General features: G+C 43.3%; 1 protein-coding gene across 4 annotated transcripts in view; it reads right to left on the reverse strand.

Moving 5' to 3' along the window:
- DYM (dymeclin) overlaps positions 1 to 22,288 on the reverse strand; it is a 357,699-nt gene that overhangs the window by 34,999 nt on the left and 300,412 nt on the right. For all 4 annotated transcript variants that reach the window (XM_086682934.1, XM_086682937.1, XM_086682936.1 and 1 more), the window contains one exon: positions 18,153 to 18,266. In XM_086682934.1, the coding sequence (XP_086539060.1) occupies positions 18,153 to 18,266 (114 nt within the window). The remainder of the gene's footprint in view (positions 1 to 18,152; positions 18,267 to 22,288) is intronic.

The following is a 22,288-nucleotide window of genomic DNA, read 5'->3' on the forward strand; positions in this document are numbered from 1 at the left end:
TTTGTTCCTTTGTTCTTCCTTTCCTGCCTGATGGGGGAGGGGAGAATCATTTGAATATTTTTTACATTTCTGTTTTCCTGCTGGCTTTCTGGCTATTCATTTTTGTATTTTTTTTATAGTGGCTGCCCTCGAGATTACAATAAACACGTCTACCTTTTCACAGTCAACTTACAGACAACAATTTACTACTTCATGTAAAATACAGAACGCACAGGAGGGCCATTCCAGCCTCTCCTAACCTTTATGCTATCACTGGCATTTACCCAGATATATTGCCCCTTCCGGTAAATACTCATTCTTTCCCCCAAATCTGAGTTTCCGTCTGGGATCATTTCCATTCAGCCTAAAGAACTTCCTTAGCACTTTTTATAATGCAAGTGTGCCGGCAGCGAGTTCTGTTGGTTTTCTTTTACTTGATGATGTCTTTATTTCATTTCCATTCCTAAATGATCTTGTCACTGGATATAGCATTCTGAGCTGACAATTGTTTTTTCTTTCATACTTTGGAAATCTTGTTCTGTTCTCTTGAAGACGATATGGTTTCTAACAAGAAGTGATACATTAACTGGACTGTTGTGCTCCTGCACGTACTATGACATTTTTCTCTTGTTCTTTATCACTGGCTTTCGGTACTTCTGACAATAGCATGCCTTGATGTGGCATTCTGCGTTTATTCTGCTTGGTGCTAGCATCTGGCATTTGCACATTTCTGTCTTTTCCCCCCTTGGTTCTTTTTTTTTTTTTTTTAATGTTTATTTAGTTTTGAGACAGAGAGAGACTGAGCGTGAGCAAGGGAGGGGCAGAGAGAGAGGGAGACACAGAATCCGAAGCAGCCTCCAGGCTTCGAGCTGTCAGCACCGGGCCCAAAGTGGGGCTTGAACGCACAAACCGTGGGATCATGAGCCAAAGTCGGATGCTCAACCGACTGAGCCGCCCAGGTGCCCCTGACCCTTGGTTCTTTTTTATTGTTTCTACTTCTCAGCTGAGACTTTTCATTTTTCTGCTGAGATTTTCATGCATTGAAAACATGTTTTATGCAATAAAAAACACTGAGGAGAGTTATAGTGACTGCTTTAAAATCCTTATCTGCTAGTTCCGACATCTGGTTCATCTTGGGGTTGAATTCGATTGACTTTCTTTTGTTTAGAGAATGTGTTCCATTTTCTTGGTTCCTTGGATGTTGGGGTATTTTGGATTGCATCCTGAATAATATTAAGCTGTGCAGATTCTTGTCTGGCCTTGAGCTGCGAACCTTGGATTTGGTGTCGCACTCTAGTCTCTTGTTCAGATCTTTTGCCTTTGGCTGAGCTGCTTAAAGTCTGGTCCTTAGACGTGTGGTTCACACGTATTTCAGAGGTGTGGGGAGAACATTTTAGGATCCCCTTTTCTCCTGGGATTCCTTCACGATTTTCAGACTTCATAGATTCTCTGCCTCTCTTTTCTGGTTCTCTAGGCCAGAAAGGTTACAACTCTCCCCTCACGCCCCGCCCTGTTTCTGCTAGGTGTGTGCTTGCCACTGCAGTTAGCCCCAGGCTAAAAGCCTCAGGGGGACAAGGAGGTCAGTTTGTTATCCCCCAACCTCCAAGTGAAAGTACTCTCCGCCAGGGTCTTCTGATCTGTGCACTCCTCTCTTTCTTCAGGGTGGCAAATCTGGTCTTCCCTCAGACTTCTGGTCTTTGGCTGAAGTGCTGGGAGTCTCTTTCCCACATACGGTTCAGGGATCACTCACCGATGGGGACAGACACACTTTGGGGATTGCCCCTCAGGCTCCTTCCCTTCTGGGGTTCCTCTAGTCTCCTCAGCACTCAGGCTTTCCCAGCTTCACTTCTGTGGTTCCTCAGGCCAGGAAAACCAAGTATTTCCATGTGAACCTCTCACCACCGTGGAGTAAACTACACGGGCAGTGCTTATTAGCCCCAGGCTATAAAAGCCAAGGACACAAAACTTCTCTACCTTCCAATCTCCCTCCTCTAAATAAGCAAGAACTCCTGTTGGAATCTGTTTGCTTCTATTCACTCTCTAGTGCCTAAAATACAGCTGTATGTTGTGTTATTTGTCCAGGTTTTCTAGCTATTTCTGTAGGGGGTGTCATGTGGGGTCTTAGTCTATGACACCTAGAAGCAGGTGTCCTCAAGCTGATTTTCAACCGAGCTATCTTAATTCATTCAGCCACATTTGATGAGTGGCTATTCTGTGCAAGGCAGTGTATTATGCTAGATGCCATCGGGAGACATAAACATAGAAAGCATGGCAAAGGACTAAGAATGAAATGAGAGATGAAAATATATATACATATTTGTATACAAGATAGCACGGGAACTTTTTTTTGGTAGCTTAAAATTGGAAATCATCTGCATGTCTACCAGCGGTAGAATGGATAAACCATGGACTATTTACACAATGCAATATTAATACATCAGTGGAAAGGAACAAACTTCATGTAGCAACAAAAACGTCTCTCATAAACAATGCTGAGCGAAAGAAGGAAGGTGCAAAGAAAAATAAACTGCGTGATTCCGTCTGCGAAAAGTTCAAAAACGGAAAACCAGGTCGTTTGGGCATATACACATGGATGGTAAAATTATGAGGAAGAATCAGACAGTCACCTCCGAAGTCAGGACAGTGTTTATTTCTAGGCATTTCTGGGCTGTTGGCAATGCTCCATGTCTCGATCTGAACAGTGAATGCATGGATAGTCACTTTATAATTATTCTTTCATAGCACACATCTATAGCTTATGTAGTCATCTATATAAGGATGCTGTTCACAGTTTAAAAAGAAGGGGGGTGGCTTTATTAGGAAATGGAACCTTGACTACATTTGCACATGAGGCATGACCACGAACCAGTTATTATTCTTATGACTCAAAATTCTTCTGAAAATGGGTAGAAAACATGTTCCTTCCAATCTCACTAAGACTAGTGAGCAATAATATAATTTGATAGCAAACACAGGTTTAACTTAATACCAAAGAAAAGCCAACTTTAAGTGTTTTTTAAAAACTATGTCCCAGGGCGCCTGGCTGGAGCAGTCGGTTAAGCGTCCGACTTCAGCCAGGTCACGATCTCGCGCTCCGTGAGTTCGAGCCCCGCGTCGGGCTCTGGGCTGATGGCTCAGAGCCTGGAGCCTGTTTCCGATTCTGTGTCTCCCTCTCTCTCTGCCCCTCCCCCGTTCATGCTCTGTCTCTCTCTGTCACAAAAATAAATAAACGTTGAAAAAAAAAAAATTTTAAAAACTATGTCCCAATTTTAAACATCACAAGGTCAGTTCTGTTTGAAAGGGCACGGGAAAAATCTTTTTGATGAGCACAGGTCCTTTCTGGACACAAATAACTAGCCGATATTTTATCATTTTTTTTTTTTTTTTTAATGTTGGAGTCTCTGTATATCTGATTCTTTTAAGAGGGGCATACTGGTAGTGATCTTCGTAGTCTAGTAATGGGCACTATATTGGTCAGAGATTACGAATCCCCTGAAATATCTGTCCAAGTTTGTAAATTTAGCTGTGTTTGCTATGAAGACCTTCTAAGTTTTCAAAATGGACTCAGTTGCTTGCAATTATCATGCAGTGCCTGAGGTACTTCCTGCTGCCCTCAGAGCTCTCAGGCGAGAATCCTGTAAGGAACCTGGATGTGGGGAATTGCCAGGAAAACAAATTGTTTCATCAGTTCCTTAGTTATCCCCAATCGCTGATCGGCATTGACAGTATTCATGTTCTTCACAGAACCAGGCTTTCGTGGCCTTGAGCCCTCTAAAACTAACAGATGCAGCACAAAGAAACTTTAGCGAGTATGGCCAGATGCTTACCAGCGTCCTCAGTGTGATTACTTATGGACCAATCACTGCTCTTTCCAGCGTGCCCCAGAAAGGAAAGCCACCGCAAAGAAAGTAGTTTTGGTCCTCCAAACAAACCAATTTTGCTACATGTAAGGGATTACAGTTAGTGGACTTTGCTTTCTTTAAAAAGTCTTTTATCACCTTGAAATTTTCAGAAACTTTTGGGATGTGTATGTTCAAGTAAGAACATCTCTTTTTTTTTTTTTTCTTTTTTAACATTTATTTATTTTTGAGACAGAGAGAGACAGAGCATGAATGGGGGAGGGGCAGAGAGAGAGAGAGGGAGACACAGAATCGGAAGCAGGCTCCAGGCTCTGAGCCATCAGCCCAGAGCTCGATGCGGGGCTCGAACTCACGGACTGCGAGATCGTGACCTGAGCTGAAGTCGGACGCTCAACCGACTGAGCCACCCAGGCGCCCCAAGAACATCTCTTTAAGAAATCACCAGAACCAAACACAATGATTTAGTGTTCTTATTCTTTCACTTAACAACATTCTATTTTTTCTCTGGCTTGAGAGTATTAATAAGGAGAACCCACAGAACAAATTACTATAATTCGTTAGTCATCCTTTTTTCAGAAACAATTCATTCTTTCACTTATTATCCAATAAAAAGAAATAATTTTGTAACGATCAGGGAGCTTTTCTTTTTGGTCATAAATTACATTACAAAACACTTTGTAAGGATTAGAGCAAATGACTTGAACAGTAGCTCTAAAGGCAACGGAACAATCTCAGTAATTATGGTCAACCTAACGGAAAAGTCAAGACTGGGACAGATGAACAATAATAACTGGTTCCATTTTTTTAACCACCAGAGTTGAATCTCTCCTTAAGAAATGTTAGTCTGTGAATCACACATTTCTGCCTCTACCAAAGAAAGTAATTCTATCAAAATCGATAGCAGAGATTTAAAGATAAAACCACACACATTCACGTTTCCTTTTCAGTGGAAGGGTATCAGCATTTTCCACTGCTGCCCTTGCATGGCAAACGTGTGTGTGTCCCTTCCTTGGTCACTAGAAATCGTGGTTTAGAGAAGTGGGCAAAAATTCTCTGCCTACAGTAAAATCAGATTTTTATCACTTTTCAATTATGTGTTCTAGTTTTCATGACTATATGTGAGATGTAATGAAAACAAAGACTAAAGTTTTATACTCTGGGATCACAGAGTAAAAACTAGGTTTGATTTCTCGTTCATCACAAGGAAGGGAAAAAAATCCTATCAACTGCTTACAAATCTACCATATGTTTAATGAAACAAAAACAATGTAAGACATTAAATATCATGAGTTAGACTATGGATCAAGAATGGCTATTCTAAAAGTTAGTATGACATGAAGTTTTTGCATGTTTAGTGCAATTTCAATACTATGTATGAGAAAACACTCCATGTATGTTTGAGTACTTTATAAAGTAGCAATAAGTCTAATTTCAAACATTTTAAGGTCATTCTACAACCCTGAGTAAGATACTGTTGAAGCCAAGAACTTAACTAGGTGTATTATGCATGCTTTAGGTTAAACAAACTGATCTAATAGGCAAACAGGGTTGTGAATTAGGAGACAAAAATTTAAGGTTTAAAAGAAAGAAGAATGGGAATTCATGGCTCAAAGAGAAGATGAACTGAAATGAATGTGGACAAAGCATTAGATTCTCTTTAGCCTGTTTCCTCACTTGCAAAATGTAAATTACCTTCGTATTTCTTACAGTTGTCAGGAAGACTAAATAAAAACGCTTACACAAAAATACCTCGCTGAGGACCTGGCACAGAGCAAGTGCTCAATAAATGGAACCAGATAATAAACAACAAAGGAAAAAGAGCCAAAAGAGGGATATTTATGTCAGACCGAGGAACAGATATGCAACATTTTAAAAGACACGGACTTTAATTTTTGGCGACTGTTTGTCTAGTTTATAAAGTAACTGTGGTATCTTCTATCAGGGTTACATGTAAAACAAATCTTCTATTTTACGGTTTATCATGGAAGAGTTCTCAGTGTTTTATAGGAAGGGAAGATAAAACTGCTCTGATCCCACCAAGGCTACCTGGTAACCCTCACCATCATGGCCTTAGTCTTCATGCGGGCTGGGATTTGGAGGAAACCAGGCCATATGATAGCGGTTCTTCAATCTGGTAAATCATCTGGACCACTCAGGGAACCATTTAAAGTGACAGGTTCCCAAATTCCTCACCAAACCACGGAGTCAGAATTTGAGGTGAGACCCAGAAATCTGCATTTGGAAACAGTGCTCTACGTGACTGTGTGCACTCCTGGAACCCTCAAGTTGATGGGAGGAGAGACAGACGTATTACGGAGCTGTAGTCATTAAGACAGTATGGTAACTGGCACAAAACCGGACACACGGATCAATGCAACGGCAGATTTGTTCTTCCATAACACCCATACAGACAGGCTTCTAACAGCCACAAGTTCTCTTGTGCTTCCTACAGTCTTGCCCTGAAAAACTGCTCTGAGGGATTCTACTGAGGGGATGACTCTCCTTGGCTAAGACTTTCCATTTGCAGACCGGTGACTTGAAAAGCTAGAACAACATCCTGCACGTGTGTATGTTGGGGGAGTGTGTGCGTGCATGTGCACTTGAGACCGTGTATTTCCTAAGACAGTCCTCACGCGGGGATTGAAGGGTCTTAAGAATCAGCTGTCAGCATTATCCAGAGGTCTCCTGAACCACTAATGATCTTGTGTTTATTGTTCCATGACAGACAAAAGTAACTTATGAGTAAGACTTGATGCTTGTCTTTACTGGGCAGGAAATCAAGGAGCTTAGAACAGGAGGGAGAGCCACTCTGACTTTTAAACTTCTGCAGAGATCATTCTGGGTTTAGGGAAACTTCGGTAGGAATGTAGCCAGTGTTCCTTTTTTTAGGATGGAAGTCCAGCCCAGACCTGTACCTTTTACACTTAGCACTTCCTAGAATCCACCCAAAAGTGAAAAGGGATTGATAATATTCCAAAAAGAAGAGAGAACAAAGTACAAAAAAAAAAAAAAAAAAAATTAAGTCAAAAAGTCAAACGCGGCCACTGGAACAATTAAAGTAGTTACAAGCTAGTAGCAGACTGACTCTCAGGAAAAGGCTAACTGTTGGCCGGTGGGACGGTGCTGGGCACAGGAGCTCAAATTTCCCTGTCCGAACGCGAGTGACTTATTCTCGGTGTTTGTCAGAACCTGAGAACATGCATGCTCTACACATCCCGAGGAAGAGAAAAATCAGGCAGAAAGAAGCAGACACTGGCTCCGTATTTTTCACTTGAGCCCAGTAGCTCCATCACGCTCTTCCCTTTCCAAGAAAGATTCAGAAATAGAATGAGGTCGCTTATCTGAATAGTTTCCTCTGCTTGAACGATAATGAAATCAGTGCAAGCCAAGAGGCAAGAAGAGATACTATTAAAAATTTAGGGAGGTCAATCTGCAGAGGCAGTATCCTGTTGATGGGTGCACTCAAGTGGAGGTCAGATCAGGGTTTTGAAGCTCTCAGAATACACAGTGTAAAATAATATTATAGGCTTAAAAAATGGAACTATTCCAACAAGGTGACCAGGACTTCTGCTTTGACCTTTGTTCTGCGATGGTGTTTTGGCACAAAAGTGGACCCTGCAAGAAGTCTGTGGAGAGCTGTTCTCCAAAGAAGCATGTTAATCGGAAGCAGAATCTCAGACCACCACCCCGTGGTCAACAGACCCCCTTTTCTGCCTGCCTCCCTTCCATTCGGCAAATATGGAAGTGCCCTGATGTGCCAATAGAGTTTCAGACTCTTCAAATTAACAAAACGTGAAGGTCCCTGACCTTCTGGAGCTTCCATTACCTGGGAGAAGAATAATAAATAAGTACACAGTATGTTAACATGATAAATAATGTGAAGGAAGAAAAAAAAATACAGAATTGGGGGACAGGGAGTGTGAACATTGAAACCAGGGGTCAGGGTAGGCCTCAGGGAGTCAGGCATCAGGTGCTTGGGCGAGCGAATACACCAAGGGGGTATGCAGACATCGGGGACAGCAGTTGAAGCAGGCAAGAGAAACCAGTACAAAGGTCCTAAGAGTGGAGAGTTGCTGGTGTGCTGGGGGGAATTAGCCATTGCTGTGCTTTTCAAACTTGAACTAACATCAGACACCACCTTTGGGGCTTGTTAAGACGCAGACAGCTGGGTCCCAGCCCCGGAGCTTCGACTTCAGGAATTCTGGGGGCCCGAGAATGTGCATTTCTAACAAGTTCCTATGGGATGCGGATGCTGCTGGCACAAGGGCTATGCCTTGAAAACCAACATTCTAGGGGCGCCTGGGTGGTTCAGTCGGTGAAGCACTGAACTCGACTTCGGCTCAGGTCATGATCTTGTGGTTCATGGGATGGAGCCCTGAGTCGGGCTCTGCGCTGACAGCCCAGAGCCCGCTTGGGATTCTCTCTCTCCCTCTCTCTCTGCTCTTGCCCTGCTTGCACGCATGCTAAGTAGATAAGATAAACTTAAAAAAAAAAAAAGATCTAATGCTTATTTCAAAAACTGAGTTGCTAAATCATAGTGGACTATTAAATTGATTTAATGGGTCTGCCTGGCAATTAAAAAAGAGGAAAGAAATAGGAAATATCAGCGCTCATCACATTTACTGAGGACAAATGAAATGTTTCTCTTTTATGAAACTTTTGTTTCGGTTGTATAGAAATGTGTGTAAGATGCATATTTTGCTGTGGGTGGCAGTCAAAAAAATTTGAAAGCCGCCAGTCTAATGACATTAGTGTGTCACTAAATAACACCAGCCACATTAATCTGGTCGTAGGTATTATGAGAAATCTTATGTTTTCAGTGGGACACAAAGCTGAACTTGCCTTGGGTGTTCGCTTTCACTCACCCATACGTTTCCTCTGCCTGGATTTCTTTCTCATCTCAGCCCATGGAACCCTCACCACCCCTTTAAGACAGAGAAGATCAAGGCCAGGTTTCTCCTTAAAACCTTCCCAGCGACGTCCCGTTTTCCTGCTCTGACCTCCCTCAGAACTGAACTTCTATGCTGTTCATTTGACGTGCAGCACTGATTGCCCTGCTCTGTGCGCGGTCTTTGCGAGCTGCGCCTTTCTCTCCTGAAACGGGACACGTAGTTTTGAGGACAGGGTTGGTGTCGTCTGCACCTGTATCTGCCCACCAATGCTCTGGCCATGTCGTGTTTAAAGTGGACTAGCTGCAGACGGAATAAACAGTCAAAACACACTTAAAAATTATAATGTGTTATTTGTATGCTGTATGTACTACAAATGACGATGATGAAAATCTAGTAAAGGAACAGTGAATGAATAAATTCTGAGATGTAAATTTGGGGACAGAGGCACACAGATGGTGGAAACAGCACAAAACGCAGGGGAACCCATCAGCTGGGAGAGCTTAGCGCTAAGGGCAGGCACAGCCCCCACCTTCCCATTCTGCACCCCAAAGCCTGGGCCGAGGGGTCCTCACTAAAGCAGGCCATGGAGACAACCCTCACTTTGCACTGCGTGAGAGTAAGTCCTTTTGATGTTTCGCTCTAATGCTGCGAAATGGTAAGGAGAGCTGAAGGAGCAAAGGAGAAATCGGTATTTTGGCAGAGAGGAGAGCTAGAAGGAAATCAAGAGGCGGGGTGGAAAAGTTCATTTCCGCCGTGACTGTGCTGCCTGGGTGGACCGGGGTGGGCCGCTCGGGAAAGGGAAAGCCTGCCCTGGGACTTGAGGCATGAGGAGTGCATCCGAAGAAAGACACGCAGCTGGGAGGGGGCGTTAGGAAAGGAGGCAGGAGGCAGGAGCGGCAGGAGGCAGGCACAGACGGCGACAATGCCGCCGACCTCGTGGAGGTGGGCCAGCAGCCTGGAGCCCAGGATCCATAGGCAAACGGGACCCAGGGTCGAGAGTGAGGCTCTGCCTGGCCCCGCGTGCTGGCCACAGGAGGGTGGGCACAGGAGACTCCCCTGGCTACGGGGGAGTGGGTGGGTGGGAGGGGAACGTGGAGGGAAAGGAGAGATTTGGGAAGTAATGAGAATTCACAGAACTGGTGGCACTTTTGAGTTAGAGAGGATGTCGGCTGGTCACATTTCCACGGGAAGAAATCCACAAGGACACAGGGGAGCGTGGCTGCGGACCTGCTGACCAGAGTTTCTATGGGACCTGGAGGCAGGCCACCAACAGCAGGTGGGCAGGCCAGGGTGGCACTCAGGAATCAGCTCTGGGGACACAGAGCTGACAGACACTTGGGGTGGGGATGGGGAGAGACTCCCGGTAGGAGAGAGGGGGAAGTTTTTAAGCAAGTCAGTATTAAGAAGCTATGAAAAAATTCTTGAAATTTCAGTTAACTAGATTTCTCTTTACATGACTAACAACAGAATATTCTAAAAAGTGAATATAAAATAAAGGCTTTAAAAATAATTTAGTGTGCGACTGGCTACCCGCCTTTAATTCCTATGCTTTATCAAGTGAATGAGAGGAGACGTTTAGTTAATTGTCAGTGACTTGTATTATTCCGTAGCTTCCTCTTTATCCTAAAAGGGAAGCTATCTTCTGGTTAATTCCCCCTGAAAATCAGGGCCTAATTTTCAAACACTAGATATGGTATCTTAGTTTTCAAACTACAGATAATTCACGGGATCAAAGAAAAGAGGGAACCTGGGGGACTTTATGCAGTTGAATATGAGGTGGTGTGGTAGTGGTAGAAGAATCCGCACAGGCCTGGATGCGTTCTGACCCATTGTCATGACGCTCGGATCGCTCTTGGGAGTCCGAACAGTCCCTGTTGCGGACGCAGACAGTGCGAACTTTGAGCTGTGGCTTCGAGCTCAGCTCCTGGAGGACACACTAACTTTATTTATTTCCTTCCAACCCCTAAAGGAGAAATAAGCAACTTAGAATTTCAGAGCCTGTTCTTTAGGTCTCTGTTTATGCAGGAGAGTCTGAAAAAACTAATTACCTGGTATTGCCTTTCCCAGACTTCACGGAATACCAGTAAGAAGAGGATGTTTAGAATGACATTAATACTATTTACTCTGAACAGCCGAGTTGTTTAACTATATAGACAGATTTATCCAAAGAGTATATGTTCCCACACAGGATATTACACAAATATTTTAGAAGGCTATGTCAAATAACATTTGATTGAAAAATATTTTATTTGGTTGAAAGTCAATTACTATGCCATGGGCTTCCAGATCTTAATGTTTACTTGCCCAAAATTGGAAGAATAACTCCTCTACAAATTTGGCTTCAGTCCTATAATGCAAGGAAAACTTCAAAACCTTTTGGCTCATCTTCAGCTGACACTAGCTGATTATTTCTCAGGAGCAAGGAGCCTTGTGTTCCTCTTAACAACCCAAAGGGTCGTTGGAAAGAACTCCGAATTTTCTTGATGTTTAATTTATATTTTAGGAAAAGAACAAATCAATAACTGCACACTATCCCACACTTTCAGAAAGACCTTATTACAACAGCATTTCCAATTTAAAACAACCTCTTTTACATCAATCTTGCACACAAAGCTATTATTACGGGCCCGACAATTATTTTATCAGTATATAGTAGTAAACCAGCCAAAAGGCAATAATGTGCTGTCATGTGGTATAATACAAATATTATTCAACACACAGCTTGAATTTTCAATCAACTCTAGATACAGCAGTGTTCTATGAATTAAACTCTAGAGGTTTTAAGTGATTCGTTTTATTATAAACACTCAATCCAAAAAGATGATTAAAATAATTGAGATAAGGCTTGATTATAAAGATAAACAGCCTTTTTTTCTGGTAACATCTGTGGTAATAATGTGCTATCATTTAAACCAACTGAGGATGACTCACCATCTGTGAATAAATATAACTTTAGTTTCTTTTCTAGTACTGGGGATGGCTTGCTTTCTTGTCTTTTTTTTTTTTTTTTTTTTTAAACTAAATCATCCCTCTTCCCTCATCTGTCCCTCTTTCAACCACAGAGTGAGATGGAAATCTGGAGTCAGGAGTACACTTTCTTGCTATGTTTCGGAAAAAAGTGAACCGGCATCTAAGGGATTTATCCATGATCTTGGTCTCCATAGGATCTTGCTCTAAATAAGAGTTAAATGGCTTGGGATCTCCTACAGATTAATTAATCTCTCTTTAACCATAATCCTGAAAAACAAAGAGTCATATTTTCAGTTATATGTTACTGTCTCAAATATAGAGAACACTTTCTTTCTGAATACAGTATAATGAATGCACAACATATTAACATTCAAACATATAGCCTGTATGCTGCAATTCATTTTGCTTTAAATTCAGTACTAGAGTGAACTAATTAGCTTTCAGTATCTGCTATGGTCCATGGAGGGGCTCTTGGGCCAAAGGCATTCACCAAAGGAATTAAAAAATAAAGTCTGGGATTGGAATGGGTAGGAAAGAAATGGACTAAAGACACAATTAGTGAGCAATAATCTGAAAGAAAGGAGCTAAGGTTTATCGCAAGGGAGGGATATAAAAGAAGAAAAATATCTGGTATGATAGCAGAGTGAGGAAGTACTGGCTGTCCACAGAACAGAAAGGAGATGGGGAAAGATAGAACGAGTAGAAGGGTACATAAAGTTCTAAGAAGAAGGTTGCCTAGTGCTGAGGTCTTGTTTCCTGAATACCATTTATTTTTTTTAATTTTAATTTTTTTTAACATTTATTTATTATTGAGACACAGAGAGACACAGAGCGTGAGCATGGGAGGGGTAGAGAGGGGGGGAGACACAGAATCTGAAGTAGGCTCCAGGCTCTGAGCTGTCAGCACAGAGCCTGACGCAGGGCTCGAACTCACAAACTGTGAGATCATGACCTGAGCCAAAGTCGGTCGGTTAGCCAACTGAGCCACCCAGGTACCCCTCCTAAATACCATTTATTAAAAAAAAGAAAAGAAAAGAAAAGAAAAGAAAAGGAAAGGAAAGGAAAGGAAAGGAAAGGAAAGGAAAGAAAAGAAAAGAAAAGAAAAGAAAAGAAAAGAAAAGAAAAGAAAAGAAAAGAAAGGAACCAGAGCTCATTGGAGAAGTGGTTGATTCCAGGACTGGTGCAGGAAAAACATGAGATGAGTCTTGGGTAATCTTGCACCCCAGAAAAGTAAAGGTGTGCTCAAAACAAGATAGGGGCATGTCAGAGGATGCAGGAACCAACCCGGAGGAGCTCCCACTGGCCAAAGCTAGAACAATTTGAGCAACAAAATAAGTAAGTGATAGTACTGAATTATACTCTATAACAAAATACAAAATTATCATTAGGTAAACACCACAGTAATAACTGTGCAGATAAGATCCACTGATGGACGATAAATTCAGTGGCAAAAGTTGTGAGGAGAAACAGGATATTAGCAAAGTCTCACTCCTAAGAGAGTCATCAGTTATAAAGGGAAAAACAGTGACTTTTTCCAGGAGAAATCTGGTAGACACCACATTAACCAAATGATCAAGGAGAACCATCATCAGTAGTGAGACATGGTAACATCAGGTACCTCCTGATTCTATGGACTGAGAAGGACACAACATCACTTCTATGCGTAGGTTGGTAGAATATGTGTTAATTTCAATGTAATCATGAGAAAAACCCAAACTGAGGGACATTCTGCAAAACAACTGAGCAGCACTATCCATACTGTCAAGGTCATGAAAGGTAAGGGAAGACTGAGGAACGCTTACAGACTGGAGAGTAAGGAAACATGACAGCAAAATGCAAAGTGGGATCTGAATAGGACTGGGGAGCAGCATAAAGACACTAGGAGAAAAAAAATAGTAATATTCACATAAGGTCTGTAATTCAGGTAATAGTATTAAACTCATGCTAATTTTGTGGGTTTTTTTTAATTAAAAAAATTTTTTAAATGTTATTTTTGAGAGAGAGAGAGAGAGAGACAGAGGACAAGTGGGGGAGGGGCAGAGAGAGAGGGAGACGCAGAATCTAAAGCAGGCTCCAGGCTCTGAGCTGTTAGCACAGAACCCAGTTCAGGGCTTCCACCCACGGAACATGGGATCACGACCTGAGCCAAAGTCAGACACTTAACCGACTGAACCATCTAGCGCTCCAATTTTCTGGTTTTGATATCGTACTTGAGTTATATGTGTTGTTAACATTAGGGGAACCTGGATGAAGGGCTTATATGAACTATACCTACTGTTTTTGCAACTTTTCTGGTAAGTCTAAAATTATTTTAAAAGAAAATGTAAAACAAAAAACAGCAAAGCAGCACTGATTCAACAATATTCTGCCCATGCCATCCAAAACTGCTTTCTTCCCAATGCTGTGTATTCTCCTCCTCTTCTATATTTTCCCTCCCACTTACTGCTACCTAGAATAGCAAACATTTTACTTATTTATCTGGTTGTCCATTTCCCCCACCAAAAAATAAACTCTATGAAGGCAGCCATTTTTATCTGTTTTGTCCAAGGCTGTATCTTCCTACAGTCTAGTACGGTGCCTGACACATACACGGAGAAAGAGTTAAATGAATTAAAATTGTGAAGAGGAAGGTAGAATAAAAATACGAAAAGCAGGTCTGGAGATAAAAAATGTTACTCCTGAACCTTTGAATTCCAACGAGTCCCTGTTTCCTCTTTAGAGCATGTAAAGTGGGAATTTCACTCATCCTCTCATCAGATTTATTGGGTAGCTACTATGTATAAGGCACGGAAGCATGCATCAAGGGGACACAGATGAGCAAGACGCGACTCCTCAAGGAAGTTGGAGTTGAGTGGGAAAGAGAAAACATTTGAACAACTACGTACGGGGTGGAAGAGACCAGGAGTCTCAGCAAATGCTGCAGGCATTTAGAGGACGGAAGCATATGTAGGAGGAGAAGTAAAAGGAAAGGTTTCACAGCAGTTCACAAACTCAGCAAGGCCTTAAAATGCTTAGGAGGGAAGCAAAGGGCTGAGGGGCCGGTGCACTGGGAAGAGAGAACTGCGTCAGCAAATCTGAACGTGCAGGAAGGAAGACGCAGAAGGCACAGAGGTCGTTCTGGTGGCTGGATCGCTGCTCAGGGAAAGGGGAGTATGGAGAACAGCGGCTGGGGGCTAGACGTGCACGGTGTCGGGTTCCTGTCCCAGGACTCCAGACTTTATCTGGCAGCAGCAGGGTGCTCACCTCTAAGTCATTTTCAAGAGGAGGAGGATGTTACTAGGGCACTGCTCTACAGAAACTCTTCACGGAATTTTGGAAGATAGAAGTCCAGACCGTTAACTGCAAATCTTTGGGATCATCCTTTGTAACTTAAAAACATTTTTTTTTTATGTTTATTTATTTATTTTGAGAGAGAGAGCAAGCAAGAGTGTGAGTAGGGGAGGGGCAGAGGAGGATAGACAGAGAGAGAGAGAGAGAGAGAGAGAGAGAGAGAGAGAGAGAGAGAATGAGAATCCCAAGCAGGCTCCACGATGTCAGTGCAGAGCCCAACGCGGGGCTCCAACTCCTGAACCGTGAGATCGGGACCTGAACCCAAATCAAGAGTTGGACGCTTAACCGACTGAGCCACCCAGGCGCACCTGTAACTTTTTATAATAGAAATCCTTTCAGCCATTTTTCTTATGTTATGGATTGTATGGATTGAGTGCCCCTGCCATCTGGTACTCCCCTTATGCCTACCATCCAGACTTAGTTGTGAGTACTTCGCGATTTCCTGGAGCCACGTCTGGACCGCTGAACAACTTAAGTTGTCAGCAAACATTTTCTTACGTTGAACTAACACCTGTCTTGGTTCAGTTTCTACCCGCTGTCCTAGGGCCGACAGTGAACTGCTCAGCTCCTCTTCTACAGAATAATCCCGAAAGCAGTTGAATCCCGAAAGCATACGCACGCGTGCAGGCCCTTTTCCTGAAGTCTTCTCTTCTCCAGGTTACACATCCTGTATTCCTCACCTTACATGGTTTACAGGTTCCCTACTGTAACTTCACCTGCGTCTGCACCCCACCTGGGTTACTAATGTGATACTCGGTCACACTGCTCCCATACCCCACAGGGCTCTTGGGAGCCCCTATTTCATGGTTGTAAGTTATCACTACATCCTCAGTCCCTACAAGGAATCTTACCTCCTTACTCCCCCCTCCTTTTTAAAAAATGTTTATTTATTTTGGGGAGAGAGAGAGAGACTCAGTGTGAGAGAGGGGTAGAAAGAGAGGGAGACACAGAATCAGAAGCAGGCTCCAGGCTCGGAGCTGTCGGCACAGAGCCCGATGTGGGGTTCAAACTCGTGAACCACAAGATCGTGACCTGAGCTGAAGTCGGACGCTTACCCGACTGAGCCACCCAGGCGCCCTCCTTACTTCTTTAACTGAAACTCAGCTCTCTCCCCTTGGGACTCCGATTCCCCTGGAGCCTTTGGAAGTTAGAGGCTGCTCATTCTTTCACGTTCCAGACTTCAGGGTCTGGAGGTGGGGCTGGTGCCCTCTTTGTTTTCATTACTGTCTCCTGGCTATTATTCCTCTACACTTAAGCAGAAGGGTCTGCCCATAGGAGGCTGGCACCAGCTTCGTGTCGTCTGTGCACTGCCACCTACTGCCATTGACTGACCGCGGCATCTGGCTCACAGTCCTTCTCTCCACCCACGGCTCATCGCCCTGGGGGGACTAGGAAGCTTATGCGAATGACCAGCCCATCCCTGGCTTCCAGTTCACTAACTGGCTCAACCGCACTGACTTCCATTCGCCGGCACAGCACTTCAGTCCCTCACTCATGGCCAGAGCCAGACCACGCTGTCACCAAGACGTGCTCCCCTTCTGCCGTCTTCATTTAGCCCCATTTCCACTACTTCCACTGCACCCCCTCTTTGATCCCATTCAAATCCCCCTCCAGATACCTCTGTGACCCTTTCCCTCCAGCCTCCTGACGGCTCCTCTTCTCTATTGACTTAGCTGAGACACCAAGGTCCACCATGTCCTGTAGGCAGCCACTCCCATCTTCATGGGTTTTCGTACCGGTTCGCGTGGTGTAGTTCAGGTAAACTGGAAACAGCACGTGCGCACGCACACACACACGCACACACACACACATACATGCGTGTGCGCGCACCCTCGAGAAACAACAAACCTCCGAAGTCTTACTCTATGTAGGAATGGAAACGATATGAATTCCTTACATTTAAAGAACTGTCAGGAAGAGAGTCAAGTCAAAGCTGGAGGGACCAGTGACCTGTAATCAGTTTCTATGTTATTGCCACATGGTGGTGCCATTTTAGCTGATAAACAGAAACCTCGCTGCTGTTTACTTTCGGTGGAACTTGTGCAAGTGGTTATGATGACTAATGTGCTATTATTTTACAAACTCTGTTGTTATAACTGAAAATATTTTCATATCCTACAACAACCTCTCTCGAGCATTCAGAAGCAGTGGTTCTGTGATAGTGTTAAAAACACAGCCCCCCAAACAGTAACTCTGGAACAGAAGTTGGTTGTGATAAAACACTATGATGAAGGCGGCTAAACATCTACTATGATGCCCTGTGTTGTTAATTTAGGAACGAGCGCTCTAGAAAAATTAGAGGTAATGAGGCAAACCCTGAAAAGCAGCATGAAAGCTAAGATGTGTTACAATGCTGTACGTTCACAAAATACTCCCTTTATATCCTTTTTTTTTTTTAAGGAGAAAATTAGTCTTAGGGTATGAGTTTCACATCATGAGATCACTTTGGAAACACGCCGAGCACGCAAACGTTAAGTGCCTTCGTAAGATACCCTATTTCCCCTACCTCTTCCAAGAGACGCTTCTCTTTCCAGAGCTATGTGCAGGCAGACAGTGAATGGCGTGGGGATTCTGAGCGTGGACTTTGGAGCCACACTGCGTGAGTACGAACCTCCCAGTTCCACAGTGTTCTGGCTGCGTGGTTTTGGGTAAGTCGCGTAACCTCTCTGTGCCTCAGTTTCTCCATCTGAAAAGTTTGGGCGAAACACTACCCACCTCCAAGCGTTCTGAGGATCGAAGCAGTTAACGGCACGAGACACTCAGAACGCCACAGGGCACTGAGTGAACACTATGTGTGGCCCGGTGCTGAGTCACCACCACCAGCAGTGCCTTCCCTTCAACCCTTGACACTTGTAAGACTGAATCATTTCACTGGGTTAAAAAAGTAAGGGGCTTCTTTATTCACAGTGCATGGCGTGGTATGGAGGTGTTAGTCCTTCTTTGGCGGTTTTCTTTTAAAAAACTGTGGGAATCCCTCTACGTCACAGTTCTGCGTACGAGTATGGAGTAGAGAAGGCAGTAAAGAGCCTTTTCCAGCCAAGTACTGGCAAGTAGGGCCTGCCCAGACACTAATGTTTACACCAAGTGATACAAAAGTGCACGTGTCCTTCAGCAGTCTTACCTTCAGCCTGTCTTTGGGCAGTGCGACGGCCCCCTGCTTGATGATTTCCAGGACCCGTTCCACAGAGAGCTCAGCTCCCGCTTGCAGCAACCTTGAGCTGAAGAAGGTGATCACCTGGAAGGTAAAGTGTTATTTCTTAAACAAGGAGATGCACAAGCTGCCTTCCTCATGTGGTAGGTCCATTTCCTAAAGGCGACCCAGCCTTACTCCTCTAGCTCTCCTGCACACGGTCCTCTCTGAAAGCATTTGATGGCTGAGTCAGAACCAGCGTCTGAATATTCCGGGCTGATGACCCATGCTGTGGCTTAAGCAAGCCTCCGGAGTTCTGCTCTTTCAGTGTGCAGCCTCACCTTGCATTTGTTTATATTTCATTTAGAGGGTGGCACCCATCAGAAGGTGGGGAGAGAGAGCTAAAGCTTAAAATCTGTCAATTTTGAGGCTTACTGACCGGGAACTCTCAAAAAAAAAAAAAAAAAAAAAAAAAAAAGGCCCGATGAGAAAGCAATCTGAAGCTAACAGCTAAAATGACGTATGGGGGATCATTTATTAACGGAATGTAATCACCATACTCTTATCCCTGATCAACAAGGCTAATCAACAGCAAGCTAGAACTGTTTTTGTTTCGTGTGACAGCACAGTTGGAACTATGCAGCAAGATGCTAATAACAGAGGTGCTCTGAAAATAACACTGTCTTTTAATATTGGTCACTAAAGGGGCTCAGTGAAGTGTCCAACTTGGGCTCAGGTCAGGATCTCCACTCTGTGAGTTCAAGCCCCGTGTCTGGCTTTGTGCTGACAGCTCAGAGCCTGGAGCCTGCTTCGGATTCTGTGTTTCCTTCTCTCTCTCTCTCTCTCTCTCTCTCTCTTTCTGAACCTCCCCAACTCGTGCTCTGTCTCTCTGTCTCTCAATAATAAATAAGTGTTAAAAAAAAAACAACCCACACCTTAATATTGGTCACTAAAAACTAAAAGAATGCCAGTATTTTTTTAGGAAATCATTTTAAGATCAAGATGTTAATAAATTAAGAAGATTATAGGTCATTTTTTAATTCAAGAGAATAACCTAAGTATTTACAGTCAGGCATGTAAAAATATAAAAATTTGTTTTGTTAGAAAATTGAGTATCTCCATTTATAGGCTATTTTATATGTGAAAGAGAAAAGCTAGTTTAAAACGTTACCTAACTACAGACACAAAACACCTTTTTATACTCATTAATATGATCCTTAGAATGAATCTGGATGATTAACTGTCCTGGATCTTACACGTCACAGAGGCTTCACATTATCAACAGCAAATACGGTATCAGTCACAGTAAGAGCACTGCTTATCACAGTAAATACAAACCCGTAATGCAAACACCCTGCTTGGCAATTTTTGTGCAACCGTCTCTTGCGAGATGAGAAGGGTTCGTTAGTGTTTTCACCCTGTGATTTAGCATCTGCTCCAGGTTGAGGGGGACCTCGGCTCTGCCATTTCCTTTGTGTCACGTGTACTTCTATTGGACTGCCTTTGATTTATGGCTCCTTTGCAGGACTCTTTCCAATACTCCATCTTAGAGGCTTTACTTAGTTAAACTCAGATTTATAACCATGAATAACATACATCACCAGGAACTATAGGTGAATGAAAGGTGAGAGTGCCCACCACGCCCTCCAAGCCGAGACCGCCCCTCTCCTCCCCGGGAGACCCGGAGTCTTGCAGCTGACACGGAGAGCCTGGCGGGCGGTCCGTGCAATGCTATGCATTGGGAAAACTCAATCTCTTTATTTTTAGATGAAAAGAAAGCTCTGATACAGTCCTCCCACGCTGCTATGGACGGTGGGTACCCGTCCACTTTGGAAACTGCCGATGGGGAGACCAAAACGTACAGAACCAAAGCAAAGCAGACTGTGTGGTGCTCAAATACACATACCACAGCCCACAAGGGAGAGCATGGACGTGCCACATGGTCACAGAGGGAAGGAACGCAATGGTGATCCACTCTTGTTCACTCTGTACCATGTGCGGACTTGCCTCCAGGCCTCAAGGAACTGCCGTTCTCAACCAGGAGAGCTGCGGGTTAGGAAGGAGACTCAGTTTCTAACTAAATTCCCTTTTTCAAACTGGCTCCCATTCGTCTGTTTTAAGCTGATGTTCTCTTGTCGCATTCAAACTCACGCTACTTAAAAAATGGTAAACCTACCACTTCCAGAAGGGAAGTATAAGTTATGTATCAAAAATGAAGGGAACGGACATCTACTGCATGTTTACTATGGACCATGTGCTCTACTGTTAATTAATTCTCACAACAATCCAGGGAGCTGATAAAGCTCTGTCCTACAGATGACGCAACAGGGTTAGAGAGAGAGAGAGGCTTGTCCCAAGTCAGCCGGTCAGTGTCCGGAGGGAGACCAGTACTTGGCTGTTCCTTACTTTATCATGCTGTCTCCAGCAGTTCTTACTAACAAAAGCCTTACTTTTCTTAATGGAAAGTATTTGAGGTGAAAGGTGTAATTTGTTTCGTCCCCAATTTCATTTGGAGTCAGGCTGCCACAGCAGCCAAGAATGTGAAACAATTTATTCAAAGGTATAGACTTGGGGGCGCCTGGGTGGCTCAGTGGGTTGAGTATCTGAGTCTTGATTTTGGCTCAGGTCATGATCTTACGGTTTGGGGGTTCAAGCCCCGCATTAGGCTCTGTGCTTACAGCGCAAATCCTGCTTGGGATTTTCTGTCTCTCTTTCTCATTCAAAACAAATAAACTTAAAAAAAAAAAAAAAGATATAAGCTTGTATTTCCTACCACTGGGTTAGAATTTTGCAGACAACAGTAAATTTAGTGATGATGATTTTAACAGTTAGGTGGCTTTTATCAACTTTCAGAGCATTCTGTTATGATTAACAGATCATAAAAATGATCAACTATTTCCCCTCTGATAAGGTCTGCAGAAGATAAAATATTTAAGGTGAAAATGGGAATGAATGATATGTCAGTGCAACTCAAAGGCAACTTTTCAAAGGAAGGGATTTTTCCCTGGGCGTGTACAGTTTTCCTCCGCCCACCACGTTTGGCTACAATTCCTGAAATCTAAGTACAGCACGTTACCTTCAATTATGTTATTAGTTGTGAACAGTAATTATCCAAGGTCACGTTCTGATTAATCAGCTGCACCCTTTGAGTAACGTCACAATCACATTTAACCACTTATTATGAAACCAGTGAGTGATCACTAGAACACAGATTTATAGAAATGAGAAGCTCTGGTGGGGTAGATGGGGGTAAAAAAGAGGTAAGTATGTATTAGAGAGGCATTTTTCTTTTTCTTAAGACAATAATAAACACATTTTGAAAAGTAAAATACATGTATTTCCCCACTGATTCTCAGTTTTTCCTCAAGTTTTTGTGCTCTAATCAATACATGTGTTAACAGCCTATTCAGTGGGAGAGATCTCCAGAGGATTTACAAAGAAAATAGATGATATTTTCAAGAAAGACGCGATGTAACTGGAGGACAAGATGAAGACTGAACATGTGTCATTACATAGATTAGACCTCGTGGTAATGTGGGCTGTGAAGTGCTCAGAGTCAGAAGGCGTAGTTTGGGTCCTGCCTCGGATACTTACCAGCTACCGGACTTGTAAGATACTCAGCTTCCTCTCTGTGCAGCATCACGCAGTAGCTTAGAGCACCTACCAGGTGTCAGATGCTTGGGCTTAATTCTTAGCTCTGCTTGTAAATGTAGACAGGTTATTTAACTTCTCTATGCCTCAGTTTCCTGATCTATAAATGAGGAAAAACACAGTGCTTGCCTCATGGGGGTGTTGTTAAAATGAAATAGGTTAATACCTTCAAAGTGCAAAGAGCAACGCCTGGCACATGGTAAGTGCTCATGAAGTGTCAGTTTCCGTCATTATTATTAAGTGTATCTGAGTATCTCCATTCATAAAGTGACGACGGTGCCCTACCTACCATGTAGGAAACAACTGCAATACATGTGAAACTTACGGATAAACCAAACCAGACAGGAGTAGCAAGCGCTATCTACTGAAAATTCCAGGAAAGCCTGCTGTGTAAAGTCCAACGTGATCATCTTAATACGTTACTGAGGGTCAATTTAAAACTCTTCTATTTTTACTTGATGAATTTATGCATGACC

The sequence above is a fragment of the Puma concolor genome, chromosome D3, assembly GCF_028749965.1.
Source record: "Puma concolor isolate L17-30 chromosome D3, mPumCon1.1.hap2, whole genome shotgun sequence".
Taxonomy (NCBI): domain Eukaryota; kingdom Metazoa; phylum Chordata; class Mammalia; order Carnivora; family Felidae; genus Puma; species Puma concolor.